The sequence below is a fragment of the Anthonomus grandis genome, chromosome 2 (genome assembly GCF_022605725.1).
Source record: "Anthonomus grandis grandis chromosome 2, icAntGran1.3, whole genome shotgun sequence".
NCBI lineage: Eukaryota > Metazoa > Arthropoda > Insecta > Coleoptera > Curculionidae > Anthonomus > Anthonomus grandis.
In genome coordinates, this window is record NC_065547.1 from 15,943,516 (window position 1) to 15,969,975 (window position 26,460).

A 26,460-nucleotide genomic window follows, 5' to 3' on the forward strand; every position below is an offset into this window, starting at 1 on the left:
AATTTTAATAGAAAAATAAATACAGGTACTTGACGTAAAATAAAAATAAAATATCTCAGTCTACGAAACTTTATGTTAGTATCTTAACTTTATTATCTAATTAGTTGCATTAGTATCTAAATTAGTATTTTATTATAGTTATTTAGCCTAAAATAAACTTTTTAATAATATTTGGCGTTATAGCTATTGCAGTCCTCAGCTTGATTCAGTGAGCTTGGAACCTTACGTTTTCGGATGATTATTTATTTTTTGCTGGCCTTCCTGCCTGAATTCTTTTTGATCCAGATATCATTCCAGATCTTTGCGATCTTCTACTTGTGGACGTAGGCTGTACTTATTTTTATATAATATAATTATTTTTCCACGACAAATATTCTTCATTCTATATTTGTTGCTTTAGGAGTCGAGTCTCTTTTAACCATCTGTACGAGATTTGAACAATTTTGACCTAATTATTCTACCGCAACTTCTTTTCTCTTAAGTAGGTCATCTGGATGTAAAGATGATAAAGGCAAATTTGGAACCATATCTTGTTGAAAAAACGTAAGTGTGTCATCTTTTTCTTTACTGTTATCTTCATTTGTGATCACTTCTATGTTAGAAGTATCCATCATATCTTTAAAAAACATGTCATCAATATTTTCCTCTAGGGCTATTTTAGTTAAGATAGGTACTATTGAATTTAATCTTTTTGTTATGAATACTAGGTATCATCTTTTTTATTTTTTTATATAAAATAGACCTACTAAATTATGGAATGATTTCTTACAGCTTTTTCTTACTGATTAATAGTGGTGTTTGTATAAACTCCTTAAGTTTGGTAATATTGTCTATAGGTAGGTATCATGTCAAATCTATGGTAGATAATATTAGGTAGATGAGTAAAATAAAAAGAAAATAACACACCTTCAAAACATTGTTTTTAAATTTGAAAGTAGCTTTGAATTCATTAAATATTTTAACACGCCTCATCTTGTATATTAAAATCACCAACAAAAATGAAACGAAAACCAATAATAATCGTAACACATTTATTCACTCTATTACTACCAATTTTACAGCACCAAACAAATCACATAAAAACATTTTTCTTTCTAATGCTCTGTAGCGTAGTATAGTATGTAGTGATAAATAAGCGCATTTCTCAACTACATATTATACTGCGGTGCAGAGCCGCCGAGTTCTATGGTGCTCTGTGCTGTAGTATAGTATGTAAATACGCTTCCAGGTTCAAAATGCCATACAATCACAATATTGGTCGAAAAACCAAGCAACTCTCTATGTTTACGTTGTATACTTCAAAGAAAATGGTCATTTCCAACATGCTATTTATGTCGTCTTTTCCGAAAAATCAGACCACGACGCCACTGCAGCTCATTTATCTAACACTAAGTTTATCGCATTTTTGGAAGAGAAATTCGGCCGAATTGGTGTTTTAAGAACATTTATAATTTTTCCGATGGCGCCGGGTCCCAGTATAAAAACAAATACAATTTTATCAATTTGTGTTATCATCAAAGCGATTTTGGTATGCCGGCAGAGTGACACTTTTTCGCCACAGCACACGGCAAAGGGGCGTGCGATGGTATTGGCGGCACCGTAAAAAGGTGCGCATATCGTGCTAGTTTACAGAAAAAAAAACACCGAAAGAATTACGACGACCAAAGAAGTTTATCATTTGGCACGGGGATATTTTCAGAAAATCAACTTCGATTTTTGTACGAAAATCGAGTATGAGACGCACCGAAAAAAATTGGAATCTCGATGTGCTGAAACGAAAACGATAAAGCAAACACGACAATATCATCGTTATCAACCTGTAAATGAAAATAATGTAAAATGTAAAATTTTCTCACTTTGCACAAAAAGTGATATTCAGCAAATCAAAGTGTAAAACTGTATTTAAGTATTCAGATTTTGTGCAGAATCTTGGAATTAAGTGACTTGCGTTAGTCTAGACCGCAACACGTAAAGGTGCGTATAGACGGTTTTGTAGTCTCTCGCCGCATGCGTTGCCCCTCGCGAATGACTTGAGCACGCATCTCGTGAGCCAGAAAGGTGCCGGTTTTTTGACGCGCATCACAGAAACATACGTGTGCGTGCGCGCTCAATTTAGACAGGTTTTTGCTCCATTCCCGAGACTAGTGCCCATAGTTCAATTTTATTAATATTTGTGACTAGTGGCTAGTCACTCAAAAATGAAGTGGTCAAACGAACAGTGTTTAGAATTAATAGATCTCTAAAAAACCTATATTATGGGATTCAAAAATAAGTTTTTATTTTCAAAAACGAAGAAAGATGATGGCATAGGAGTCAATTTCAAAAGAACTGAATATGGAAATGGAAGTGGTGAAAAAGAAAATATCTCTCCACTCTGACAAGAGAAAACACAAGATCGGTTTGACATCTTGCCCATAGATGTACATCGCATCAAAATTGAGAACCTATTCTAAAAGAGCAGAAATAATGGTCGAACACGCTATCAACAATATATTTTTGAAGAAGAAATAGGAAACTATGAAAGGATGTCTTCTGGAAACTCTTTTCAGCAATAAAGACTAATACTCCCTCTTGTTAGTAGACTGTTAGTTCCTCTCTTCCTAGCCCTGCCATAAGTCAATATACGTCTTATTCGGACCCTCCAAAAATGCAGTAACTGAGAGTAGTCAGCCTTCAATTCATATGGATACATCTGGACGGAACATATCTCTACAGAACTTTATTACCACATTCAACCTAATAAATTATACACCAGAATAACCAACAGATACTTTCCAATAAGTTTTTTTGTTTTCCATTTGTGTAATAGTTACTTGTATAACTATTCAATAAGAATAAAGATTTGGTTTGGTTTCAATACTTTACAATTAAACACTCTCGCAAGTATTCGATTAAGGCTAAGCACACCTCAGATACTATTTGTAAAATAGATTGTTTCGAAACTTTAAAAAGATACTGGAGACTTGTATAGGAATCTCCTGTTGCCAGAAATATTAATGTTATAAGTAGGCGCTCTTTAGCAGATATGGCCTTTCTTAAAACTGTATCTTTTGTCATTATTTTAGGGCCTATATTACTTAAAAGGTGTTCAAAGTTTCTAACTGATATACGTGTAAAGTTTTTAAATTGTCCATTATTAGGTACTAAAGCCAAATCTGATAGTTAATCGGACCTCATTTGTAGAGTTTTTCTTTTAAATATCATCTACCATAAACTCTTTCTTTTGTTTTTTCGTTTTTAATAGGCTCCTAATAACCACAAAAGCGGCACTAACCATAATCAACTCTTCGGAAATTTTTTCACGAATGGATGGAGCGACTTGAGCACGCATACATATGCGGAGTTTTTTAATTTCAACGAATGCTCTGAGCGTGAATGGTTTGAGTACGCACGCATATGCGAAGGTTCTCACCGCATGCATGTGCAAGTCTGTACGCGCCTTAATGCGTCTGTACATAAGGGGATTCGAGCGCTCGAATCGTTGATGGCGAAGGAAACCAGAACCAAGCAAGAGGATGAATCAACTGGGCATCTCCCATTCCCATATATACAAGGTACATCCGAGAAAATCCGACGAATTGCTAAGAAGTTTAATCTAAAACCCGCCTTTAGATCTGGCAATACAATAAGAAGTTCTGTTTCCAAAACAAAGCCAGAATCTACAGCAGACACCAAAAACTGCGTCTACCAGATCCCTTGTGAGTGTGGCGACTCATATGTTTGCGAAACCAAAACACCTTTGGCAGTTAGGACCAAGGAACATCGCAAACGCTCGGGGTATTTGCTTATTCATACTTAGCAAAAATTTTCCTCTGCTTAAATGTTCATTATGAATATCTGAACAATGTTCTTTTTTCATTTTTTCCGTAAACATATGAGAACATGTAAACTTTTGTATTTGTTTATTGTAAAATTAATTTTTGTGATGAATAAACAATTAAATTTACAAAGCCTATGATTCACTTGATGTGCAAAATATTTTAGAACGTGAAGAATGTGTTATTATTTAAGTATCAACCAAGATATTGTCAAAATAAAAAACTTCGTTAAAAAATTTCAATTGCTTATAACTAATAGAAAAATTTATATTTTGCGAAAACTACTTGCATCATTTTTCGTCCCTTGAACTATCATTTGAAATCGAAAGGTACATGGAAATTCAAAACTCACTTTTGAGTGGCCCACTTGGGAAAATTTGACTCTATTGGAACCATAGTGCATAATCATATATTTTAGTCATTTTAAAAAATTAACAATGGATAGGCACAAAGATATAGTAAAAACGTTTGAAATTGTAGGTGGTGGCGAACGTGATATCTCAAAACAGGTGTATGTTGTTGGTAACCGTCTTTTACATGTCATTTTAACACGTCAATGAGCAATGGTATTTTTCCAGAATCATGGAAATTAACGACTGTCATTCCTGTTCCGAAAATAAATGACAATATATAACGAATTTCGTTCAATGAATACGGTGCCTATTTATGAGAAAGTACTAAAAGTTTTTGTGAAGGAACAGTTGTTGATTAATGAAATAATTGTTACTAACCAATCAGTGTTTAGGAAGAATCACAGTTGCATATCTGTTGTTGTTTGTGGCATTTGTGAGGATTTTCTTAGGGCGGACTGTGAACTTTGTTTTGGCCGTTTTTTTTGTTTTTCGGGAGAGGTTTTGAAACAGTAGATAGGAACACTTTGCTAAACAAATTAGAGCATTAAGGAATTAAGGATAATATTTTCAAATTAGTTTACGTCATATTTGCGTCGAAGAGTTTGTTATAAAAATTATTTTACCGGGTCTATTGTTAAGTTTAAAATACAGTGTACCACAGGAAATGTTTTTAGATCAATTATTGTTTTTGATTTATAACACTAATATGATAGAAGTAACACAAAAGTGTAAAATTATCCTATTTTCTGACGATACGATGCTCTATATCATAGGGAAGGACTTGTAACAAATGCAAAGAGACTTAAAGAATAACTTAAGTAGTCTATTTAGTTGGCTGTGTCCAAATTTTGAAAATGTATTTTAAGTGTTGTATATATATCGCCTGTAAAACAAGGGATTATATTTAATGTGTTAAACTTAAACATGGTTATTGTTACCCATTCTTACCTTTATGAAATTTAACTAAATTCAATAGCTCCGATCGCACCAGGGGCACGACCAATCTCATCACGTGCTGAATCCAACTTGCGGTATTTAATACGTGGATCTGCTTTAGCCGACAAGGGTGCGCATCCTGCATAAAATTAAAAAAAATCAAAAATATTCAAGTAATAAAAAGAAAACTGCTTACCTGAATGTAATACATAAAACATTTTAAAGCTGGCAAACTGACTCTGGCAAGGTGTCCGATGCATACGTCCTTCATGTCAAAAATCACAATGTATCTGAAAGAATTGAGAAGGTGTACGGAACGTTAAGCAAACATTTTAAAATCATTTTTAAAGATAAATATAAATGCATAGATAGTTGTTTGGATGTACGATGAAATTGTTTATTTTACATAAAATACATTTTCTACTACCGTGCGTAAAGTAGTCACTTTACACACTTCCCAGGATTTATAAAGTTTCAGTTTTGTCAAACAATTTTTTGATGTTTTCTTACGCACTGGTGCGTAAAGTAATTTGTTTTTTTTTCATATTTTCTTCAGTAGTGGAAAAAATGTTGTATGTCACACGTGTGTAAAATTTACATTTTGTATTCATGGGAATTGACGAGAATAGGCAAATGCCTACGGCTCATGAGGCATAAATGTGTTACATAAATAACGATTACATATTATTGTTGTTTTGCATTCTACATTAACGTTTTAAGCAATTTGATCTAACATATTTTTTTCTAAATTTCGATATATACATTTTTAAACCTAGGACTTGAAAATGTAGAGAATGTTTAAAAACTGACCTCCACTATCCATTTTTGGGTTCAACAAATGATTCAAGCTCGAAGTGAAAAAAATAAATGAGATATTCGATGAATCTCAATTTTCTGGGCATGTTTATTTTATTCCTACCATTTCAAGGTATTTTTTACTAGATTTCAGGTGTTTGAATCAATTGTAGGTCTCTTCCAGGCATTTAATTTATTTTAAATTTCTTTCAAGCATTTAAGGTAATGTTTAGTTTTAGTTCAGCCATTTGAAGTAATTTAAAGTCTCTTTTAGGCATTTAAAGTTACTTTATGTTTTACTTTTTTTTTAAAGTAACGTTTAGTTTGTTTTCCACTCGTTTAAAATTATTTTGAATTTTTTCCAGGCTTTCAAAGTTATAATAAAATAACTTGAATTACATTAAAACACCATTTTCAAATGCCTGGATTCAAAATGGCTTAAAATAAACTAAAAAATTACTCCAAATACCGGAAATTAAATAAAAACTGGCTTTGAAACACTGGAAGAATATTAAAATATAATATGAAATCAATTAAAAAGCTACTCAAAGTACCTGGATGAAATTCAGAATAGCTTTGATTGCCTAGAATTAAGTAAAAAATAAATTCCTGTTAGAAGTTACAATGACTTAAAATATCAAGAATGAAACAAAACAAAAATAGTTCGAATGCCAGGGAGACATTTAAACTAGCTTTAAATCACTGAAATAAAATGAAAAATTACAATACCGCTCAAAAGTATTTGCCCACATATTACTGTTTTAAAGTTATAACTAAAAATAATAAACCCATCAGTTATTTTTATGAAACGGTTTATTTATAACAAAATGAATATAAACAATACATTTTTCAATTAAGTAAATTTAAGAAAATCACATTTTGGATTCATCTACATGTCCGCCTCGATTTTTAATAACAGCCTCACAGAGTTTTGGTAGTCTTCTAATTAATTTGTTCCAAAATTTCCTGAGGTACAGATTTAACTAGCTAACGCAAACTTGCCTTAGCTAGTTAAATCAATGCCTGAGGTATCTTGTGCCACTCTTCTTGGATGATCCTCCACAAGTCTTCTTTTGATGTGGGGTATGATTTTCGCACTTGTCTATCCAGTTCATCCCACAGTAATTCGATAGGATTGAGGTCCGGTGATTGTGGGGGCCATACCATAACTTTCAGAAGATGTTGCCTTTGTAATTGACCTAAATATTACTTGCACAATTTCGACGTGTGCTTAGGGTCATTGTCATGTTGAAAGATGAAGTTTTCCCCAATTATTCGAGTACCAGAAGGAAGTACATTGTCACTTAAAATTGTTTTGTAACCCTCTTTTCGAAGAATTCCCTCTATTCTAATTAGATCGCCCACTGCAGATCCTCCAAAACAACCCCACACCATCACCGAACCACCACCGTGTTTATCTGAGGCCACCGTACAGTTCTCAGCGACCCTTTCATTGGCATAACGGCGAACAAAAACTCGCCTCTTCGTTTCAAAAACCTCGAATTTCGACTCGTCACTCCAGAGAACTTTCTTCTAGTCATCAATGGTCCATTCTTTGTGTGATTGGGCCCACTCAAGTCTTTTCTTCTTATTAACATCCTTCAGTAGCGGTTTTGATACAGCTAAACGTCCTTTAAGACCAGCATTATAAAGTCGCCGTTTTACTGTCGAAACACTGACCGCTTTTTTACGCTCCTTGTTGATTTTTGCTGTGATTTCAGGGGCGGTAAGGCGTCTATTGCGTTTGCTTGTAATTATAATATTTAAATCCTCCTTTGAACTTGTTGTCTTTGGCCTTCCCGATCGAGGTTTGTTGCTAATAGTCCCTTCTCTGGTGAATTTCCTAACATTATAATCGACAGTCCGCCTTAGAATTCCCAAATCCGTCGAAATTTGACGGTTAGTCTTTCCAGCCTTATGAAGTCCAATGATAATACCTTTTGTTTCTACAGATAACTCTTTTGCTTTAGCCATTTTAAAGAATGTTGAAAAACCAGCAAAGAAACGGTGACAATCGTCAATAAGCAAGCGAAATTATTTACCAATGTTACACAAAATCAATTCTTGAAGACTAAACACCTTAAAATGTTTCAAATTTCATCGGAAACGAGCTGTAAACAGATTAGTTTTTTAGAAGAAGTGCATATTTTCACTACATTGTTTGTTATTTGCAAGACTATTTTTAAATACTCAGTGTTTTTCAATGAACCATAGTTGATAGATATGCTGTTTAAGCATATATGCAATTTACAAAAGAGATACAATCTAAAAATAGGTATAAAGATAAGATTTTTGTATCTAATTTAAAATATTAAAAAGAATACATGGTGGGCAAATACTTTTGAGCGGTAGTGTACTTCTGGATAGAAGCTTAAGATGAATGTAAATTGTGTGGTTCTAGTAGAAATTTAAAATGACTTCAATTTCCTGAAGTCAAGATAGAAATTTCATAGACCTAAAAAAACTTCCTTAAATAACCAAATATTTGAAAATCAACATCTGCCAGGTACTTCAAGTAATTTTTTATGTGTCCAGAGATTTCTCACATTTTAATAATTTAAATTTTTTCCAGGAGTATCTCGTATTCCAGACATACACAATTATTTGTATTTGTATTCCAGTAATTTTCTATTTTTTGCATTTCAATTCCACGCCTTCATTTTAAGTCTCTGCCAGGTATTAATTAATTTCTAACGTAATATCTTGGTAATTTAATGATATTACAAAGACCTATTTCAAATTTATTTCAGGCATTTGTAGTATGCACTATTTGTTTTCCAATATTTAAAGTCATTTTAAATTAATTTCAGTCATTCCAACTGTTTTTTATTTGATTTTCGGTATTTGAAGTTATTTCAAGCTTCTTCCAGTAAGTAATTTTTCACAGGGGCCTACCCACGTAGGGGCAGGGGGTTTATTTATCGCAGCTGCCTCCCCTCTAGAAGATAAAATAAACGTCAATTTTCCTGGCAAGTGGGAATTAAAAATGTGTTACGTTGTCTGCGCAAAATGAAGTGTTAGAAACAAAATAATTTTTCAGTCAGATATTTTGATTTCATATTTTTTTATCTATAATTAAATATTCTACATACAACATTCGATACTGTTAGCGACTCAATATAATTTAAATCTCCCGCGAAACCGTCGCATCTCGTAGTTTCCTCTCCCGACGAGACCATTAGAGCCATCTAGGATTAAAGCCGAATATAATTGGAACAAAACAACAACTAGCGCTATCTAGTTACGGACGTTAGTACAGTACTTTTTCCAGTAAAGAGAATAAGAGAAATCTAAAATGGCATCAATTTATACGGTCAATAGCGACATCTTCTATTGAATAGCAATACCACAAAGAACGTTTTAGCTGTAAAGGAAAGGCAGTGATAGCAAGTATGAGACAAGGACGAAAATAGAATCGAGAGTCGAGTATCTTCTACTTATTTCGGGAGCAGGAATATTTGAATATATAAGCGGGATCGTGAGGCAGAGCAAGGCAATTTAGTTCGACGAGACGACGAGACAAGAAATATACAATTCAATTCAATTCGGAGTTTAATGCGAGCGAATATTTCATGCGCCATAGTGTCATATAGTTTAGTTACGGCGATACGAGATTTGATTTACGTTTACTGTGTAATAATTGGAGACTGGAACTACTCTGTCAAATGGATATCAGGAAATTTTTTGAAAGAGGTGAGTCAAAACAAAACAAAACCTATTATGATTATTTGATTTCTTTATTCAAACCGCGTAAAGTTAACGAATTTTGCAATTTTGCACGCAATTTTACTTTTACTGATAGGAAGTCCGAAGTAAATGATATTTGAATGTCATATTATTATAGGTATCTTGATCTTTATTTTCCGTATTTTCTTCCTATGCCTAAACACCGTAAGAGTAATTTTGTGTAAGCATTTTTTAGGGACAACACGCGAAAAAAGAAAAAAAGGTCGGGAAAGTAGCAGTGGAAGCGGAAGCGATGAAAATGACAACCATGATAAAACTACTCATATAATGCCAAAATCATTGCATGCTAACATTGGACAAGCATCACATTCTCCAACAGAACCTGTAAATATATCTGTTGCCGAGACGTCCATCGACGTCCCAACAAACTTATGACATCAACGTCGATCCTGAAATTATAGTAGACGATGGCTATCATGAAAATGATCTGGGTCGTTATGTTGGGTTGGCTACCCAGCTGTCGACGGAAAAGAAGAAGGAGTTGTTAAAAAATTACGATTTTGAAAGTGATGCAAGCCATTTGAAAAGAAAATTTAATCATGCTTGGTTGAATCAATATGCACCATAGCTAGTATATTTCAAGCGACTAAAAGGTGCTCTTTGCAAGCATTGTGTTTTGTTCCCCTCCGCCCATCAGCACTGTAAGAGGAATTTTGGGATCATTTATGGTCATGCCATATATAAAGTTCAAAAATATGCATGAAGACTGCCGAAAGCATGCAACGACCAACCTTCACCTAAAAGCGACAAATGCTGCAAAAAAATTTCTTGAAAATGTTCCTGTGGATAATCCAACTGCAAAGTGGACACCAAAAAGCAATCGATGAAAACAGACAAATACTGTCATCAATTATTTCTTGTATTGTATTTTGCGGTACACATGATAAGGGGACTCTTCGTTCGCGTGCGATTCTACGACGAAAGCAAAAGGAAAATCAAAGAAGAATTTAAGTAGGGTTCGTTGAACTAAAAGCACAAAATGCTTCAGCAATTTCCGAAGAAATTCACAATTTCTTGATTAGTTCTAACCTCCCAATCAAGGATTGCATAGGGTTTGGATTCGATGGCTGTTCTACAATGGCAGGGAAAGAGGGTGGCGTAGAAGCCATTTTGAGAAAAAAATCTTCTCGTGTTTTTTATTTTTATTGTTCAAGTCACAAAATCAATGAATGATGCGAACGCAGTGCCAGAAATTAGAAATACTGTTACCACTGTAAAGGATGTTATAACGTTTTTCTGAGAATCGACTACACGTCGAAACTACGTTCCAAACCTATCACGATTATGTGAGACGAGATGGTCCAAAAAATATAAATCAATCAAAAAGTTTTCTTAAAATTTCCCAGAGCTTGTGAAATCTCTAGAAACGTTATTCGTAGAGGGAAATTATTCCACCAGAAAATCTGCATATCAGTTGCATTCAGCCATTACAAGACCAGTGTTTATTATTGCTCTACAAACAATAGCCACATATTCAGCAGTTTTAGAACCAGTAGTTAGTGCACTGCAAGCTAAATCGATCGACATGATTACGGTGGTGTCATCAAAAATATCAAGGACATTCTCAGAAATGACCGCGAATTTCCTGATAGAATAAGTAATGAAATGCTTCAAAAAGTGCGAGCTGTTGCAATGGATTTAAACATAGAAATTTCGGTTTCACGTCTTGCTCACAAACAAACGCATAGAAGTAATCCGCCATCAGACAATAATAACGAATATTGGTGGCACAATCATCACTGAATATTCAACTCTCCCAAGAAAATACTCTTAAAGGAAAAGCTTTAAGTAAGCTACATTCCTTGTATATGACCAAGACCAACCAGCATTACAGACTTACACAAGAACGCAGAATCATTCCAAGAATTTTTTAACCTGGATATCACCGGAGAACTGAACCTTTGGCATAATTTATGGGTGAAGAAGGCTTTATCAGATGATCATTAAGGGACATAGAAGTAGTTGATCTATTCAATGAGGCCAACATTTTTTACCCTGCTGTCAGAAAGGCATTGATTATTTTAAGCACTATCCCATGCACCACGGCGACCGTAGAACGGTCCTTCAGTACGCTGCGAAGAGTTGAAACGTGGCTTAGAAGCACCATGGGTGAAGAAAGGCTTGATGTCTGATGAGCATACATCGTAATTATTTAAAAGAAAGCAGTGAGTTTATTGAAAAGACTGTCATAGACAAATTTTCGGCAAATCCGAGCAGATTACTGTTAAATTAATATAAATATATATTATGATTATTAAATATATATAATATTTTGTTTTGTGTCAATCAAACTAATTAAATAAAAGTAAATTTTCATGATTTTTTGTTTTAATATACCCGACCGACCATCTTCTCGAAACAGGTATGAGCTGCCCCCCCCTAGCTGAATGCCTGGGTACGCCCTTGATTTTTCACCTCAATCCAGGCATTTAATGCTATTTTGAATTTCTTCCAGGTGTCTTTTTAGGTTTCATATGGGCATTTACAGTAATTTTTTACTTGATTTTAGATATTTAAAGTCATTTTAAGCTAAGCCCTTTATATTACTTTTAATTTCACTTATCTGAAGTCATTTAAATTCTCTTCCAGGTATTTGAAGTACTTTTCTATTTGATTACAAGAATTAAAAAGGCTATTTGAAATTTCTTCTAAAACATTTAAGCTTACTATAAATGCCTACATTTGAAGTAAGTCTCTATTTGATTTTTCGATCTTTGAAGTCATTTTAAATTAATCTAAAGAAATATTAATATAAAATAAAGATATTCAAGTGATTTTCTGTTTAACTTGTTTAAAATCAATTTGAAAATTTTTGTTAGTATTTTAGTTAGTTTTAGTCATTTAAAGTCATTTTTTCCAGGTGTTACAGGATTAATTACTCTTTAGACGGGATCTGGAGAATCCTAACTTTTATTCATTTGGTTAAAATATTTAAAAATGACTTTGTTCTAAATTTTTCTTTCGAAACTTTATAAGTACGAGACTGCTGACTGAGACACCCACCATAATTACAATTGCCTTCGACTCTTAATGGAATTCGCTAATATTTTTCATTGAACCACTATCAATATTCTCACCATTTTAATCTTTGTTATTGTTTACAATATGCTCTGCATGGAGAAGATTTCACGGCAATTGAATTGGTCAACCGGTTTACTAAAGCGGACGCCAGTGGCGCCGCGTGTCGAATTATTACGATTTGGCCCGTATTTGTACTTTCTACCAGGCACTCTATGGTTTGCTTATTAGTTATCTACGTATGGGCTTTGATTGGGCCCATAGCGGCTAAACCACAGATGTAAATAGTGCGGAGCTATTTACATCTGTGGGCTAAACCCATAAAGTAACGAGCGAAGTTCCTCAATCTCCGGTCTTGCGTCCAGACGTCTTTTGGACTACTATTTAAGCAGTTCCGCGACGCATCTGGAGGACCTTCCAGCTCCTGCGTCTGTCAAAGGTGAACCGTGCTGTCCGCTGTGACGGAGAGAGATTAATGGTGTAGTGAAATAAATCTAGTATCATCTCTCTCCGCCAGCACATTTTTATCTAAATTAATACTAAAAACTAAAATTCATTAGTGTTTCTGCATTTTCAAGCAAATATTGAGAGGTTTTGGAGAGATTAAGAGATTTTCCAGAGATTTCATAGAGCCGGCATAACTCTCTCTCAGGATAAGTGTAAATTTTGTCGATCCGAACTTAAGTATTTAGGATATCTTGTCGATAAAGATGAACTTCATGTTGACCCGGATAAGGTGACGGCCGTGTTGAACATTCCAACTCCAAAGAACACCACCGAAATCCGACGTGTCATCGGTATGGCGTCCTGGTACAGGCGCTTTATTCCCCATTTCTCGACCGTTATTTCTCCCCTTACCGCTCTTCTTTGTAAACACAAAAAGTGGAACTGGACCCCAGAATGTCAAAATTCGTTTCAGAACTTCAAAAATTCGTTAGTTTCCGCTCCTGTACTTACTTCTCCTGATTTCTCGAAACCCTTTTTGGTTCAGACTGATGCCTCAGCGTATGGGATCGGTGCTGTATTATCTCAAGAGTTTGATGATGGTGAATATGTTATCTGTTACATATCTCGATCTTTGTCTAAAGCAGAGAGAAATTTTTCCACCACAGAGAGAGAACTGTTGGCCATTATTTATGCTTGCGAGAAATTACGACCCTACTTAGAGGGATACTCCTTTAAGGTGGTAACAGATCATCATAGTCTGAAATGGATTCATAGTCTGAAGGAACCAACAGGAAGGCTTGCCAGATGGGTATTGCGGTTGCAACAATTCGATTTTGAGGTTATTCATAGAAAGGGCCAAGATCATGTTGTGCCGGATGTTCTCAGTAGAGCTGTGCCAGAGATTGCTAAATTGAGTGTAAACCAGGAACCAGAAGTTGCAGATAAGTGGTATCGAAGAGTTTTCAATCAGGTCTTAGAGAATCCTATTAATTATCCCCAATGGCGAATTGAAGGAAATTTACTTTACAAGTATGTGAAGTGTTCTTACCCGTCTCTTCGAGATGATGAAGATTTCTGGAAGGAAGTAGTACCCAAGGATCGAAGAGGTATGATTTTGGAAGAAAATCATGATCATCCTTTGGCTGGTCATGGTGGTGTCATGAAGACATATGAACGATTGAAGCGTCGTTGTTATTGGCCAAAAATGAGAGCTGATGTCCTCCGATATGTTAGGCATTGCGCCAAATGTATTTCGCAAAAGCCCCTCTGGGAGCGACACGGATTAATGGGACAACAAACTCAAGTTTCGAAGCCATGGAACACGATTAGCGTCGATCTTTTTGGGCCCTTGCCTCGTTCTACTCAGGGATACAAATACGTATTGGTCGTCTTGGATACCTTCACTAAATTTCCTTTGTTCTTCCCTCTTTGCTCAGCTAAGGCCCCTATGATTTGTCGTCTTATAGAGGAACAAGTTTTTCTCATTTTCGGTGTTCCCCAATTTCTTACTTGCGATAACTTTTTTCCAAACTGTGTGAGCAGTATAAGGTCAATATCCGATATACTCCGGCTTACCATCCCCAGGCCAACCCCGTGGAGCGGGTGAATCAAGTCCTTAAAACCATGTTAAGTTGTTATATTGAGGATAATCATAAGAATTGGGATCGACTTCTACCTAAGGTTGGGTTATGGCAGCATAAGATCTTTGGTGCATGAAGCCACCGGGCTCACTCCCAATTTTATGAATTTCTCCAGAGAATATATGCCCTCGGGCGACCAACACAATAATAGGGATGTTCCCACTATCACGGTTGGCGACTTTATGGCACGTTCGCGTGAATTAAGTAAAGTATATAGGGACGTTGAGGAAAGACTAAAAGCGCCGCATCAAAGATCAAAGAATCGTTATAATCTTCGACGAAGACCAATTAGTTTTGAGGTCGGTGAGCGAGTTTATCGCAAAAATTACGATCTTTCTGATGCTAGTAAAAACTTTACTGCCAAACTCGCACCAAAATTTTTGGGTCCCTACAATAAAGAAGAAGTTATCTCCGGTAGTCTATGAACTGATTGACGAAAAGCGCAAGTTTAAGGGTGCTTGGCATGTTAAAGATTTGAAAAAGATCCCAGAAGAAGAGCTACTCGTTGATTCCGATTCCGATTAGACTTTATCGATTTTGCGTAGTTAGTATTTTAGTTAGTTTTAGTCATTTAAAGTCATTTTTTCCAGGAATTTGAAGTATATTTCTATTTGATTGGTTTAAGTAGATTCTTATCTATATATTTGAAGCTTTTTTAAGTTTCTTCTAGGCCTTCGCATTATTTTTTTGTTGTTATTCCGGGTATTTAAAACCTGGTTTTATTTTATTTCCAGCAATTAAAGTCGTTTTTAAGTGCTTTTGTGGCATTTGAAGACTTTTTAAGTTTCTTCCAGGCCTCCACAATATTGTTTTATTTTTATTTCAGGCATTTGAACGCGAAAGTCATTGTAGGTTCCTTCCGGGCATTTAAACCTATCTGTCTATTTTATTTAACCCTAATTCATTTTTTATTTCACTTTTGGTTCTTTAAATACATTTTTAGCTGATTTTAGCCATTTAAAGTTATAGGTTGTAATTTTCCAGGTAATTTAGCTAACTAAAAGTTAAATTTAATTATCTTGAAAATTACATCCTAAAATTAAATATAAAGGAATCTAATTGAATTTAAAGTAATTTAAAGATGTTAAGAATGTTATTTTTCATTTGATTTCCGGCATTTGAAACTACTTTAAATGTTTTCCTGTAATTCGAACTATATTTTGTTATTTGATGTTATTTAATTTTTTAGTAGATTCTCGGCATTTAACTTTAAGCTTTTTTCTAGAACTAATTTTTCACTTGAGTTCAAGCATTTGAAGATTTTTCAAATATTTTTCTAGCATTCCGGATATTTAGAGTAATTTTAAGTTTCTTTTAGGCATTTAAGTATTTAAGATTTTCACTACTATTTAAAGTAATTTTTAAGTAGATTTGCGAAATTCGAAATCATTTTAGGTTTCTTTCAAGCTATTTCTGAAAATGTATTTTTCACTTAATTCTAGGCAATTGCAAATATCGGTCGGTATTTTAAGTTATTTTTTAGTTTTTTTCTCAGACATTTGAAGTAATTGAAAGTTAGTTTAAGGCAGTTAAAGTCATTTTTTATTATAGCTTCGGAATTCGAAGTCATTTTGACCTTTAATGTTCTTGAGGTATTTTTTTTTTAAATTTGATTTCAGGTATATAAAGCCATTTGAAATCTCTTCCTAGCATTTAAAATATTTTTTTTTTTAATGTATTCTCAGTATTTGAAGTTATCTTATTGTTACCACCTCTGGTGGACTTTTGAAGTAATTTTACCCAAATCCGTATGTACAACTAAACTTAAGTTGAATCCATTTATATTAGAAAAAAAAGTTAATTTTATGTTGGAAAGTTATAAAAGGACCAAAGCATAGCTTGTGACCCAGCAAATCTATTAAAATTTCATGTCGAATCTAAAAATGTAATAATATTTAGGGAGCATTCAATAAAATAATTAAACTGGAAAGCATTTCCTATATAAGAAAACGTACAACTAGTCCAATTTGGTAAATAAATGACGTATTAAAATTATACCAAAGGAAATAATCAATTATAATTATAATCATCTCGCGTTAATGGTTTTCCTTTCCTGAATTCGAGGTAATTATAGAAATTAATAATTACATCAATTATTCGTATCTTAAAAATGATTTTTTCTGTAAAAATGTTAACGTACCCTTCTTGCAATCCATCTTCAGACAAAACGCAATCGTTGTACATGCAAAATCCTTTAACCACATCGTTGAAATTCATTTTGGTAGGGTCTGGGTCTCGAACAGAATACAAAAGCACCCTGTATCCTTCTGGGGTAGTTTTTGGAAGCCGCATTAAGTATCTGAAAAATTTAGGAAATTTTTAGGAATAGGTTTTTACCTCATGCATTATGATTATTACGGACTTATTTTTTCATACATTTATTTATACATTAAATAAAAAAAAGTAAATATAGGATAGTTTGGAAAGGATTAAACAGTAAAAATACCTTTTTGATTATGTTTTTTTTTATTCTATTTTCTTCGTTTATTCACACATTATACGTCTAAATTTTGTGATACCCTGTAAAACGAGAAAAAAATATTTTTTTAATGATTTTACTATATATGGAGTAAGTACGGAGGGAGTATTTTACCACGGAACTGGTTTACATGAACCCTACTAGGTTTCGAGGCATGCTCAACAAAATGGGGCACCGGCCTGTGTAAAGTTTTCGGAATATTCCTGGATACGACTTCCTTAGTTTCATCCAAGTTAATGTAGCGGTTTTTATTCAGGTTATCCACGCTTATGGCGTCTTCTTTTTCGGCTGTGATGTGTGCTTCTTTTGCTTTTTTGGAACTCCCCTACAAAATAAAATGTGTTTTTTTTTTAATGGACTCTGTGTGAAATTCTATGAAATTTGATGGGTCATATTGTACACCTTGGTCAAACCGGTTGTCGAAATATAATCGGTTGAAATTAGCCCTTTTCGAAAGTTTTTGAGGTTATGGAACTAACCTGCTTCTTGGATAAGCTTTATAGCATATCAAATGTTATATTAGGGGATAAAATTTTAATCTGCGGTAATTTTAATTTCGCTACTATTAATTGGATACCGAGAGAAACTTACTATGTAGCTGAAAATCATAACCCTAAATTTAATACTTTTTATGACATGCTTAACTTCTTTGGTCTTTCCCAAATTAATAATCTCAAAAACCAAAATAACCGAATACTTGATTTAATTTTAACCAACGATTTAGTGTTTGTCAAAATATTAAGCACTGTCAGCTGCCTTTGGTCCAAGAGGACCTCCATCATAAATCTATGGAATTTGATATTTGCCTTTCACCTGTGGATAAACTTAATTGCAAGAATAACACTAATGTCCATAATTTTAAAAAAGGTGATTACGATGGTCTAAATTTGCATTTTGATAATTTTGATTGGGAAGACATTTTTAAAGATCATAACATAAATTTATGTATAAGTAAATTCTATGAAATTGTAAACCATGTAATAAATAATTTTGTACCTTTAAAACAAATTAATAAAAATTTTCCACTTTTATTAGTAAAAAAACTATTAATAAAATTTTGCAAGAATCAAGCTCATAAAAAATGGAAAAGATCAAACTCTGAAATTCATCATCGCATATTTAGTGAGTTACGTCGACAAAGTAAAACAATGATATATTCGGATTATGTTAATTATGTAAAATCTGTTGATAATGATATTTCAAAGAATAAAAAGAAATTCTGGCAATTGATCTCGGTTAACAATAAAAGTAGTGGGATACCCAATTCTATATACCTTGATCAGAAAGCTGCTCGGGGACCTCAGGTCAGCCAACTATTCTCAGATTTTTTTGGGGAAGCTTTTCAACCCTATGTACAGTCAGTAAATCATAATAATTCACCCATATTTGATGCAATTATTCCTAATGCATTCTTTTTAGATTCAGAGGAAGTATGGAGAGCTTTGGACGAGAGTAAGGGTGGCGAGTTGTCTATTATTTATAACTTATCTCTTAAGCAATGTGTGTTCCTTGCAAGTGGAAGATGGCTAATGTGGTGCCAATTTATAAAAGTGGTGACAAGTCTAGTGTGAAAAATTATAGAACTAATAATAGACCTATAGACATAAGTAAACTTGATATCTTCGGTAAAATTTTTAAATCATTAATTCCAACTTAGTTGTTTACTCGGAATATACAAACTCAACATATATAGTATATATAGAATATACAAATACAACATACTCTGTTCAATGGATTGTCAGACGCAGGTAGACTCTGTGTACACCGACGCAGCGCATTTGCATGGAGATCTCCTGCGGTGGTTAGCGTCGTACATTTTTAATCGATCCCAGTATGTCACTGTACATGGCCACCAGTCCTCCACGTATCCAGTTACCTCAGGCGTACCTCAGGGTTCGCAGGGGCTTTTACTACTTATAATCTAATTAAATGATGTTAAAAAAAGTTTTACCTTCTCCAAAATATTACTTTATGCAGACGATATTAAGATTTTTGCTTCCATTAATAATCTCGGTGATTGCTTTCTCTTACAAAATGATTTGGACAGATTCTATGAGTATTGTCAGAGAAATAAACTTTACCTTAATTATGATAAATGCGCATTCAGTAGTTTTACACGTAATACTAACTTATTTCAATTCAACTAAGTATAATTTTAATGGAATTCTACTTAAGAGGACTGATAAAGTGAGGGATCTGGGTGTCATATATGATCAAAAGCTAACTTTCGCAGAACATATTAATTACTTAAGCATCAAGTGTAATCGAACGCTGGGATTAATTGTAAGAAATAGTAGGCTATTAACCATGGTTTGCATGACTTATTACTAACTATCCTAGTATTTTATTACTTACTGAGCACTGGCTTAAACCGGATGAGCTCATTGAACTACCAAATTATGTTATTTTGTCTAGTTTTTGGCTTCTCATGGTGGATGTATGATATTATTATGTAAAAACTTTTTAGAGCACAACTCTTTTCAACAGGTAGATAAATTTAACCATCTCCTAAAGGAAATGACTTTTGAATTTACTGTAATTTACTCCAAATCCATAAACTTATATGTAATTTGTATTTATAGATCTCCTCTAGGAGACTGCAGCGAATTCTTTTTAAAATTAGAGGCACTTTTATTTGAAATTCCATCGGCGGCTTACGTAGTTCTTACAGGAGACTTTAATATCAACTTTAATGATAAAAAATCTGTCTTTACTCTGCGCCTCGATCATCTAATGGGGGCATTTAATATACATATGCATATAAAAGATTCTACTCGTATAACACAGTCAACAAGCTCCACTATTGACTATATTTGTTCTAATTTTCCATATGACTCCGTGGAGTGTATAGTCGCAAATTCTGCTTTACCAGACCATGAGTACTATGTAAAATAGTAAATATACAAAAGGAATGTAGTGTATCTGCACAGCGATATGGTCGAATTTTTGGTATTAATAACTTTAATAAGTTTTGTCAACTTTCAGCTCTTGAGTTCTAATCTTCTCTCTTTGTTCTCTCTTGAGTTCCTGGAATTCTATTTTCGATTTATCTTCCTTTCACACACAAATTGTTAAGCTCTTTGATGCTTCCTTCCCAATGATTAAAATCAAACCGAAATCCAAACCTATAAAATCTTGGTTCACGAGGGGTTTGAAAGTATCTTCAAGAAATCTGAGATCTCTTCACACAATAAGAAAGTTCACTGACTCTCCAGTTTTTCATAACTATTTCAGTTCTTACCGAGCCTTGTATCGTCGTCTGATAAGAATCTCTAAGCAAACTTACTACTCCAACCGTTTAAGTGGTTCATCTAACAAATATAAGGAGAGTTGGAAAATTATTAATGATATTCGTCACAATTGTGGTAAGCAGTCAAGATAATGCCCTGAAGTCTCTCCCAACGATTTTAACAATTTTTTTCTAATATTGCTCTACAACTTCAGCAAAATTTAAACCCTTCTGTGGATCCTCTTTCCTTTATGCCAGCCATTCATATTCCAAATTCCTTCTTCTTTATACCTACAAACCTAAACGAACTCAAGGATATTCTGTATACTGAAAAAAATAAAAATTCAACTGGAGAAGACAACCTTTCAGCTAAGATTTTTCTCAACCTTCCAGAAACGGCGCTAAAGGCACTAGTTGACGCAATTAACCTTTCTTGGAGCAAGGGAATATTCCCATCTTGCCTAAAATTAGCTAAAGTTATCCCAAATCACAAGGGTGGAGCTCTTGATAATCCTTCCAACTTTCGTCCCATCTCTCTCTTGTCTACGCTATCAAAGGTAATCGAAAAACTGGTTAAAAATCGAATAATGTCCTTTTTAAAGTCCAAAAACATCCTCACCAGACTTCAATTTGGCTTCCGTGAAAATACCAGTACCAATGATGCCATGTTTAATTTTTTCATGAGCTTTACTCCTAGATAAATGCTGGTGGAGTTTCGGCGGCAGTTTTTTGTGATTTGTCGAAGACTTTCGATTGTGTCTGCCACAGGATTCTGCTGCGGAAGCTTCATCATTATGGATTTCGGAGAGTTTCATCTTCTTGGTTTGCTTCCTATCTGCAAGATCGGCAACAACAAGTGCTTGTAGGATCTAAGTACTCTGATTACCATCCTATCACCTTGGGAGTTCCTCAGGGTTCAGTTTTGGGGCCTATACTTTTTCTCTTATACATAAATGATCTTACCAATCTTAATGTACGGGGGAAATGTACTCTATTTGCCGATGATACCACACTTCTTAGGCACAGCCCAGATACAGATACTCTGCGAACTACATTAGCAACTGATCTTCAGGCAGTAAATCTCTGGTTTGAATCAAACTTGCTGTTACTAAATCCTCAAAAAACAAAATTATTGTGTTTTAAGTGTGTTCTAGACCACGTGCCTTTTTCTAATTCAGTAGTTCAGCAGTTTGATAATACAAAATTTTTGGGTATATTCATTGACAGAGAACTCAGATTTGAAGAGCATATCCTCGGTACTTGCAAAAAGGTGTCTGCAGGTTGTTTTGCAGTCAGAGCGGCTACCCTGGAGCTTGGCATGAAGTTTGGAAGATCTGTATATTTTTCATTAATTGAATCCCACCTTAGGTATGCCATTTGCTTCTGGGGTAATGCAGCTGCCTACCTTCTACAAATGCTGCTTGTTTTACAGAAGCGTGCTGTACGTTACATCTGTGGGGCTAAACCAAGAGATTCCTGTCGCCCATCATTTATTGGGCTGGGCATACACACTGTCTTCTCCCTCCACATTCAGGAAGTGGCCTGCTTAGTTTTTGCAAATCGCTTTAAATTTAAAACCCCAAATCCAAGATACTTAACGCGTCAAGTGAACGATCTAAATCTTCCAATCCCCTCCTCCACATTAACTAAAAAATCTATTTTCTACGAGGGAATCAAAATTTTCAATCGTTTACCAGGTGGAATCAGGAAGGCAACATGTATTGACACTTTTAAACGTAAATTGAAAATACTTTTGACCGAAAAATGTTACTATTCACTGGATGAATACTATGTCGACACATTCTAATTTTCCCTAAGTGTAAGTTTACAGTATTTGAATTTTATTTGATTTGTTGTATGGTTTGAATTCTTTGCTGTCTGATACTTGAGGGGATAATTATGGAATTTAATTTACTTTTTATGTATTGTTTTTCTGATGTTTGTTTTGGAACTCGAGTGTGTATGGGGTGTAGTGGTTAAGTTTAGTGGTAGTAATTTAAGGTATCTTTGTTTAGAACAATTTTTCTTCATTAATAACAATAAAGTGTGTTTTTTTTTTTTAACCTCTAAAAGCTCTCTAAAAGCATTATATTTTGCCTATATTTATGGTCGTTTGGGCTCCGCAATATGCGGTGCATGCTAACAGATTGGAAACAATACAAAATAAATTTTTAAGATTTTTGGACTATAAAAATACTGGTATATTTAACCTACATGCTAATTTAATAGAACTTAAGAGTTATATATCAATTATATTTACTTGAAGCACGGCGTTCTCACACAGACATGTTCTTTCTCTATAAAATAATTAATTATCAGCTTGACTCGAGTTATCTAATATCCCAAATATCTTTCCATATACCTCAGCGAAATTTTCGAAATTCTTATTTGTTTCCGGTCTGTTTGTATAGAACCAATGTAGCAAGGAATTCGCCGTTAAGTCGTATGCTTTCCTTATATAATTCTAAATTTTTTCTGTAGATTTATTTTGCCGCTCTCTTTCTATGTTTAAAAAGAGAATCAGAGATCATTGTTCTAATTAACAAAAACACAAAATTAGAAACTTAGCACTTTACTGTATTTCTGCTCTTTTATTATTTTTTAATTTTGTATTAGTTAACCCTGGAATGCTACTTGGGGTACATTTGTACCCCATCATTAATCATATCTCAAGTTAAATGGAGGTGGGCGGGGGGAACGAACGCTGACGTCTCATTAGTTTCAAGACGCGGCAAGTCATTCGCGTGCGACAATTCACATTGGCACACGGTTTTTTCTTTTCGAGATTTGTGATATTTGGGGTTAGCCGTAGCCGATCGACAGTTCTAGCCTGGACTGGACACTTATCCCCACTTCCATCGATACCTCACAACAGAAGCCGAAATCATGCGAGGCGACGACCGCATCGCAATGGCAAAAATTCCGCGCTGGGGCGCGTATTTTGCGTTGATTCGAAATAATATTTTACTGCAGTTATTATTGTAGTTTATAGTAAGATTACGCATTTAAAATTTTAAACTACCAAACTATTTTGATACTCGCTTTGAGTTTTAAAAAGAATAAAAATTCGGTATTTAAATTAGGTGGGTAAATTAACAATTTTATTTTTAACTTACATTTTACAATCCTAATTTTATTTAGAATAATGCCTACCTCTTGCTGCATTCCTGGGTGCCAAAGCAATTATAAAGTGCTACTGTTTAAGCTCAGAAAAAATTAAAATGGATTTTTAATTTTTTTTTTTGGGTTTTTTTTGATTATCTTCAGAATCATTAAAATTTTCGATTTTTTAAATAAGCAACTAAAATTTGGCGTAGGTACCTACCTAATTTTGTTTCCGGCATTAACATTTTTACGAAAAAGTAATACAGCAATGACTTTCCTATTCATTTTTCTTTCCCATAGCAACCAAGATAACCCACAAAAGTGCCAAGAATACGTTTTTGAAAATTTGTTTTTTTTTCAATAATCTTCAAAATCACATAAAATATTATAATATATATATTTTTTTATATGGCATATTCTTTTACAAATAAATAATGTGCAATTTTGGGGTAAATTATCCATTTTTGTATTTTGAGGGTAGACGAATTCGAAACACCGTTTATGTATATTTTTCCAATAAAATAAATAATAAAAAATATTTAAAACATTTATCATATACCTAAAAATACGTAATAATAAAAAAAATATATTATCTTGTAAAATGTAAAATATTAGGTCCCGCGGTATCTCCACTTAGTCGTTCCACTGTACGACGTGCGCCACCAAATCTCGGCTTCAATTTTGACGCCACGAAACCAGTGTCACGGCTAGAACTCTCGATCGGCTACGGGTTAGCGCGTACCCCAGTGTAGCAGGTTAGGTTAAATATACTCTGTGATTATTAATCTATGAGTAAGTATCTTTTTTTTGAAAAATATTTCTAAAATATGTCTATAATACTTTGAAAATATTTTAGTTTTTTTTTAAGTTATTATATTTTCCTTTGATTTTTAACTTATTATTGATTTTCTTTGTTAGGCTGCAGGAATAATGGCTGAGCAGAAAAAGTTCTTCGACCTAACAAAGCCTGAAGATGTCGGAGAAATTCATCGCATTCTCTATGAATCTGATTCAGACAGTTTTTCGGATGACACCGAGGAGGAAGATGCCGTTATACCTGATTTTAGAGAGGAGCCAGAAGAGGATGAAATACGCGGCAATCAAATCAATCTTAATTCTTTTATTGCACCAGAACAGACTCAGGATACCTTTTCATCTGATACAGATTCGGAAGATGACAATATACCATTGGCAGAAATACAGGCGATCAACAGAGATATGGTGGAAATTTTACCAGTGCCTACCAAATTAAGGGGTAAAAATGGGTTTATGTGGTCAGGTAAGAAAGGCGCAATTCATCGTACACCAAAACGAAATCTGGTTTTGCATTTATCTGGAAACAAAAACGAAGCAAAACATAACATCGGGAACTGAAGCTTGGAAATTATGTTTCACTCAAGAAAATCTCGATAAAATTACCCAATATACTAATAACGAGATTAATATACTATATATAATATAGTATATTAATATATATATAATATACTATTAATATACTATTACTATTACCCAATATACTATTAACGAAGTTCAACGATTGAAATATTCAAATAAGAACGATGACCAAGATACTGATGCACCTGTTATTACGCCAGTAGGTAAGAGACCCTCTTGGACTAAGGATACAAACAGCATTGAACTCCAAGCACTTTTCGGGCTATTTTATTATGCCGGTGTTATGAAAATGGCCGGAGTTTTGACCAAGGAACTATTTGATAAAGACACAGGAATTCCAATATTCCGTGCTACCATGTCCGAGGCACGTTTCAGGTTTTTGATAAACTGTCTTCGCTTTGATGATAAGCAGTCTAGAGCTAAAAGAAATTAATCTGATGAGCTTGCAGCTTTTCGAGAGGTATTTGAGAGGTCAATCGTTAAAATGAAAAACCTATATACTCCTTCAGAATATATTACAATTGATGAACAATTGGTTGGTTTTAGAGGGCGATGTCCTTTTAAAATGTAGGGATTGTCAAAGCCCATTGTTTGAAGGGATGTCAAAGCCCAATAAATACGGAATCAAAATTGTGTTGTCCTATGATGCCAAAACAGCTTTTGCACTTGATGCTGAAATTTATATAGGAAAAGGTTCCACACCAACTGATGTTCCTGTAGCTCAGTATTACTGTAATAAGCTAACCAGTTCTGTCCAAGGAACAAATAGGAACTTGACCATGGATAACTGGTTTACTTCTATTGAGACCGCGAAACATCTTTTGGAAAGGAAAATTACAATTGTTGGTACTGTGAGAAGAAATAAAAAAGAAATTCCTGAGTCGTTTTTGGATCTCAAAGAAAGGAATCAAAATTCTGCCATGTTTTGCTAGAGTGGACATCTGACACTGTTATCATACTGTCTACCCAAGAGTACTAAAAAAGCAGTAATTATGCTTTCGATAATGCACGAAAAAGGTGATGAGCCATTTACGACCAAGTTACCAGAAATTATTCAATTTTATAATTCTACAAAAGGAGGAGTGGATACTTTAGACCAGTTGTGCCACACTTATTCTACTGGTAGAAAAACACGTCGCTGGCCATTATGTCTGTTCTATAATTTGTTGGATATTCTGGGATATAATTCAATGATTCTTTTGCGTGGCTCTGGTGAAGTGAATAGAGAAATTGTAAAGCACAGGAGAGAATACCTCAAGAAGCTTGCCCTTGACCTGGTCAGATCGCACATGATGAGTCGTTTGGAAGCTCCAACCTTAAAGCGCGAACTCCGTGAAACTATATGTAGGGTCCTCAAGATAACTACTTCAGAAGAAGTACCTATTAGGCATACAACAACAGTGGGTAGGTGTGTGCTTTGTCCCAGAAGAGAGGATCGAAAATCGAGAGTAAGCTGTGCTGTATGCAAAAAGTTCGTGTGTTTGGAACATCAAAAAGA

At 34.2% G+C, this 26,460-nt stretch overlaps 2 protein-coding genes across 4 annotated transcripts in view; both read right to left on the bottom strand.

Moving 5' to 3' along the window:
* LOC126733602 (uncharacterized) overlaps positions 1-26,460 on the bottom strand; it is a 189,196-nt gene that overhangs the window by 17,354 nt on the left and 145,382 nt on the right. The window contains exons 3-5 of the mRNA XM_050436970.1: positions 16,895-17,053; positions 5,304-5,397; positions 5,120-5,246 (exon numbers count right to left, since the gene is read on the bottom strand). Coding sequence (XP_050292927.1) covers positions 5,120-5,246; positions 5,304-5,397; positions 16,895-17,053 — 380 coding nt within the window. The remainder of the gene's footprint in view (positions 1-5,119; positions 5,247-5,303; positions 5,398-16,894; positions 17,054-26,460) is intronic.
* LOC126733601 (uncharacterized) overlaps positions 17,214-26,460 on the bottom strand; it is a 69,754-nt gene continuing 60,507 nt past the window's right edge. For 2 of the 3 annotated variants that reach the window (XM_050436968.1, XM_050436967.1), the window contains exons 9-10: positions 17,348-17,558; positions 17,214-17,274 (exon numbers count right to left, since the gene is read on the bottom strand). In XM_050436968.1, the coding sequence (XP_050292925.1) occupies positions 17,258-17,274; positions 17,348-17,558 (228 nt within the window). In that variant the 3' untranslated portion in view covers positions 17,214-17,257. Of the gene's footprint in view, positions 17,275-17,347; positions 17,559-18,955; positions 19,155-26,460 lie in introns of those variants that run through there. The other variant, XR_007659784.1, reaches the window with a different exon arrangement.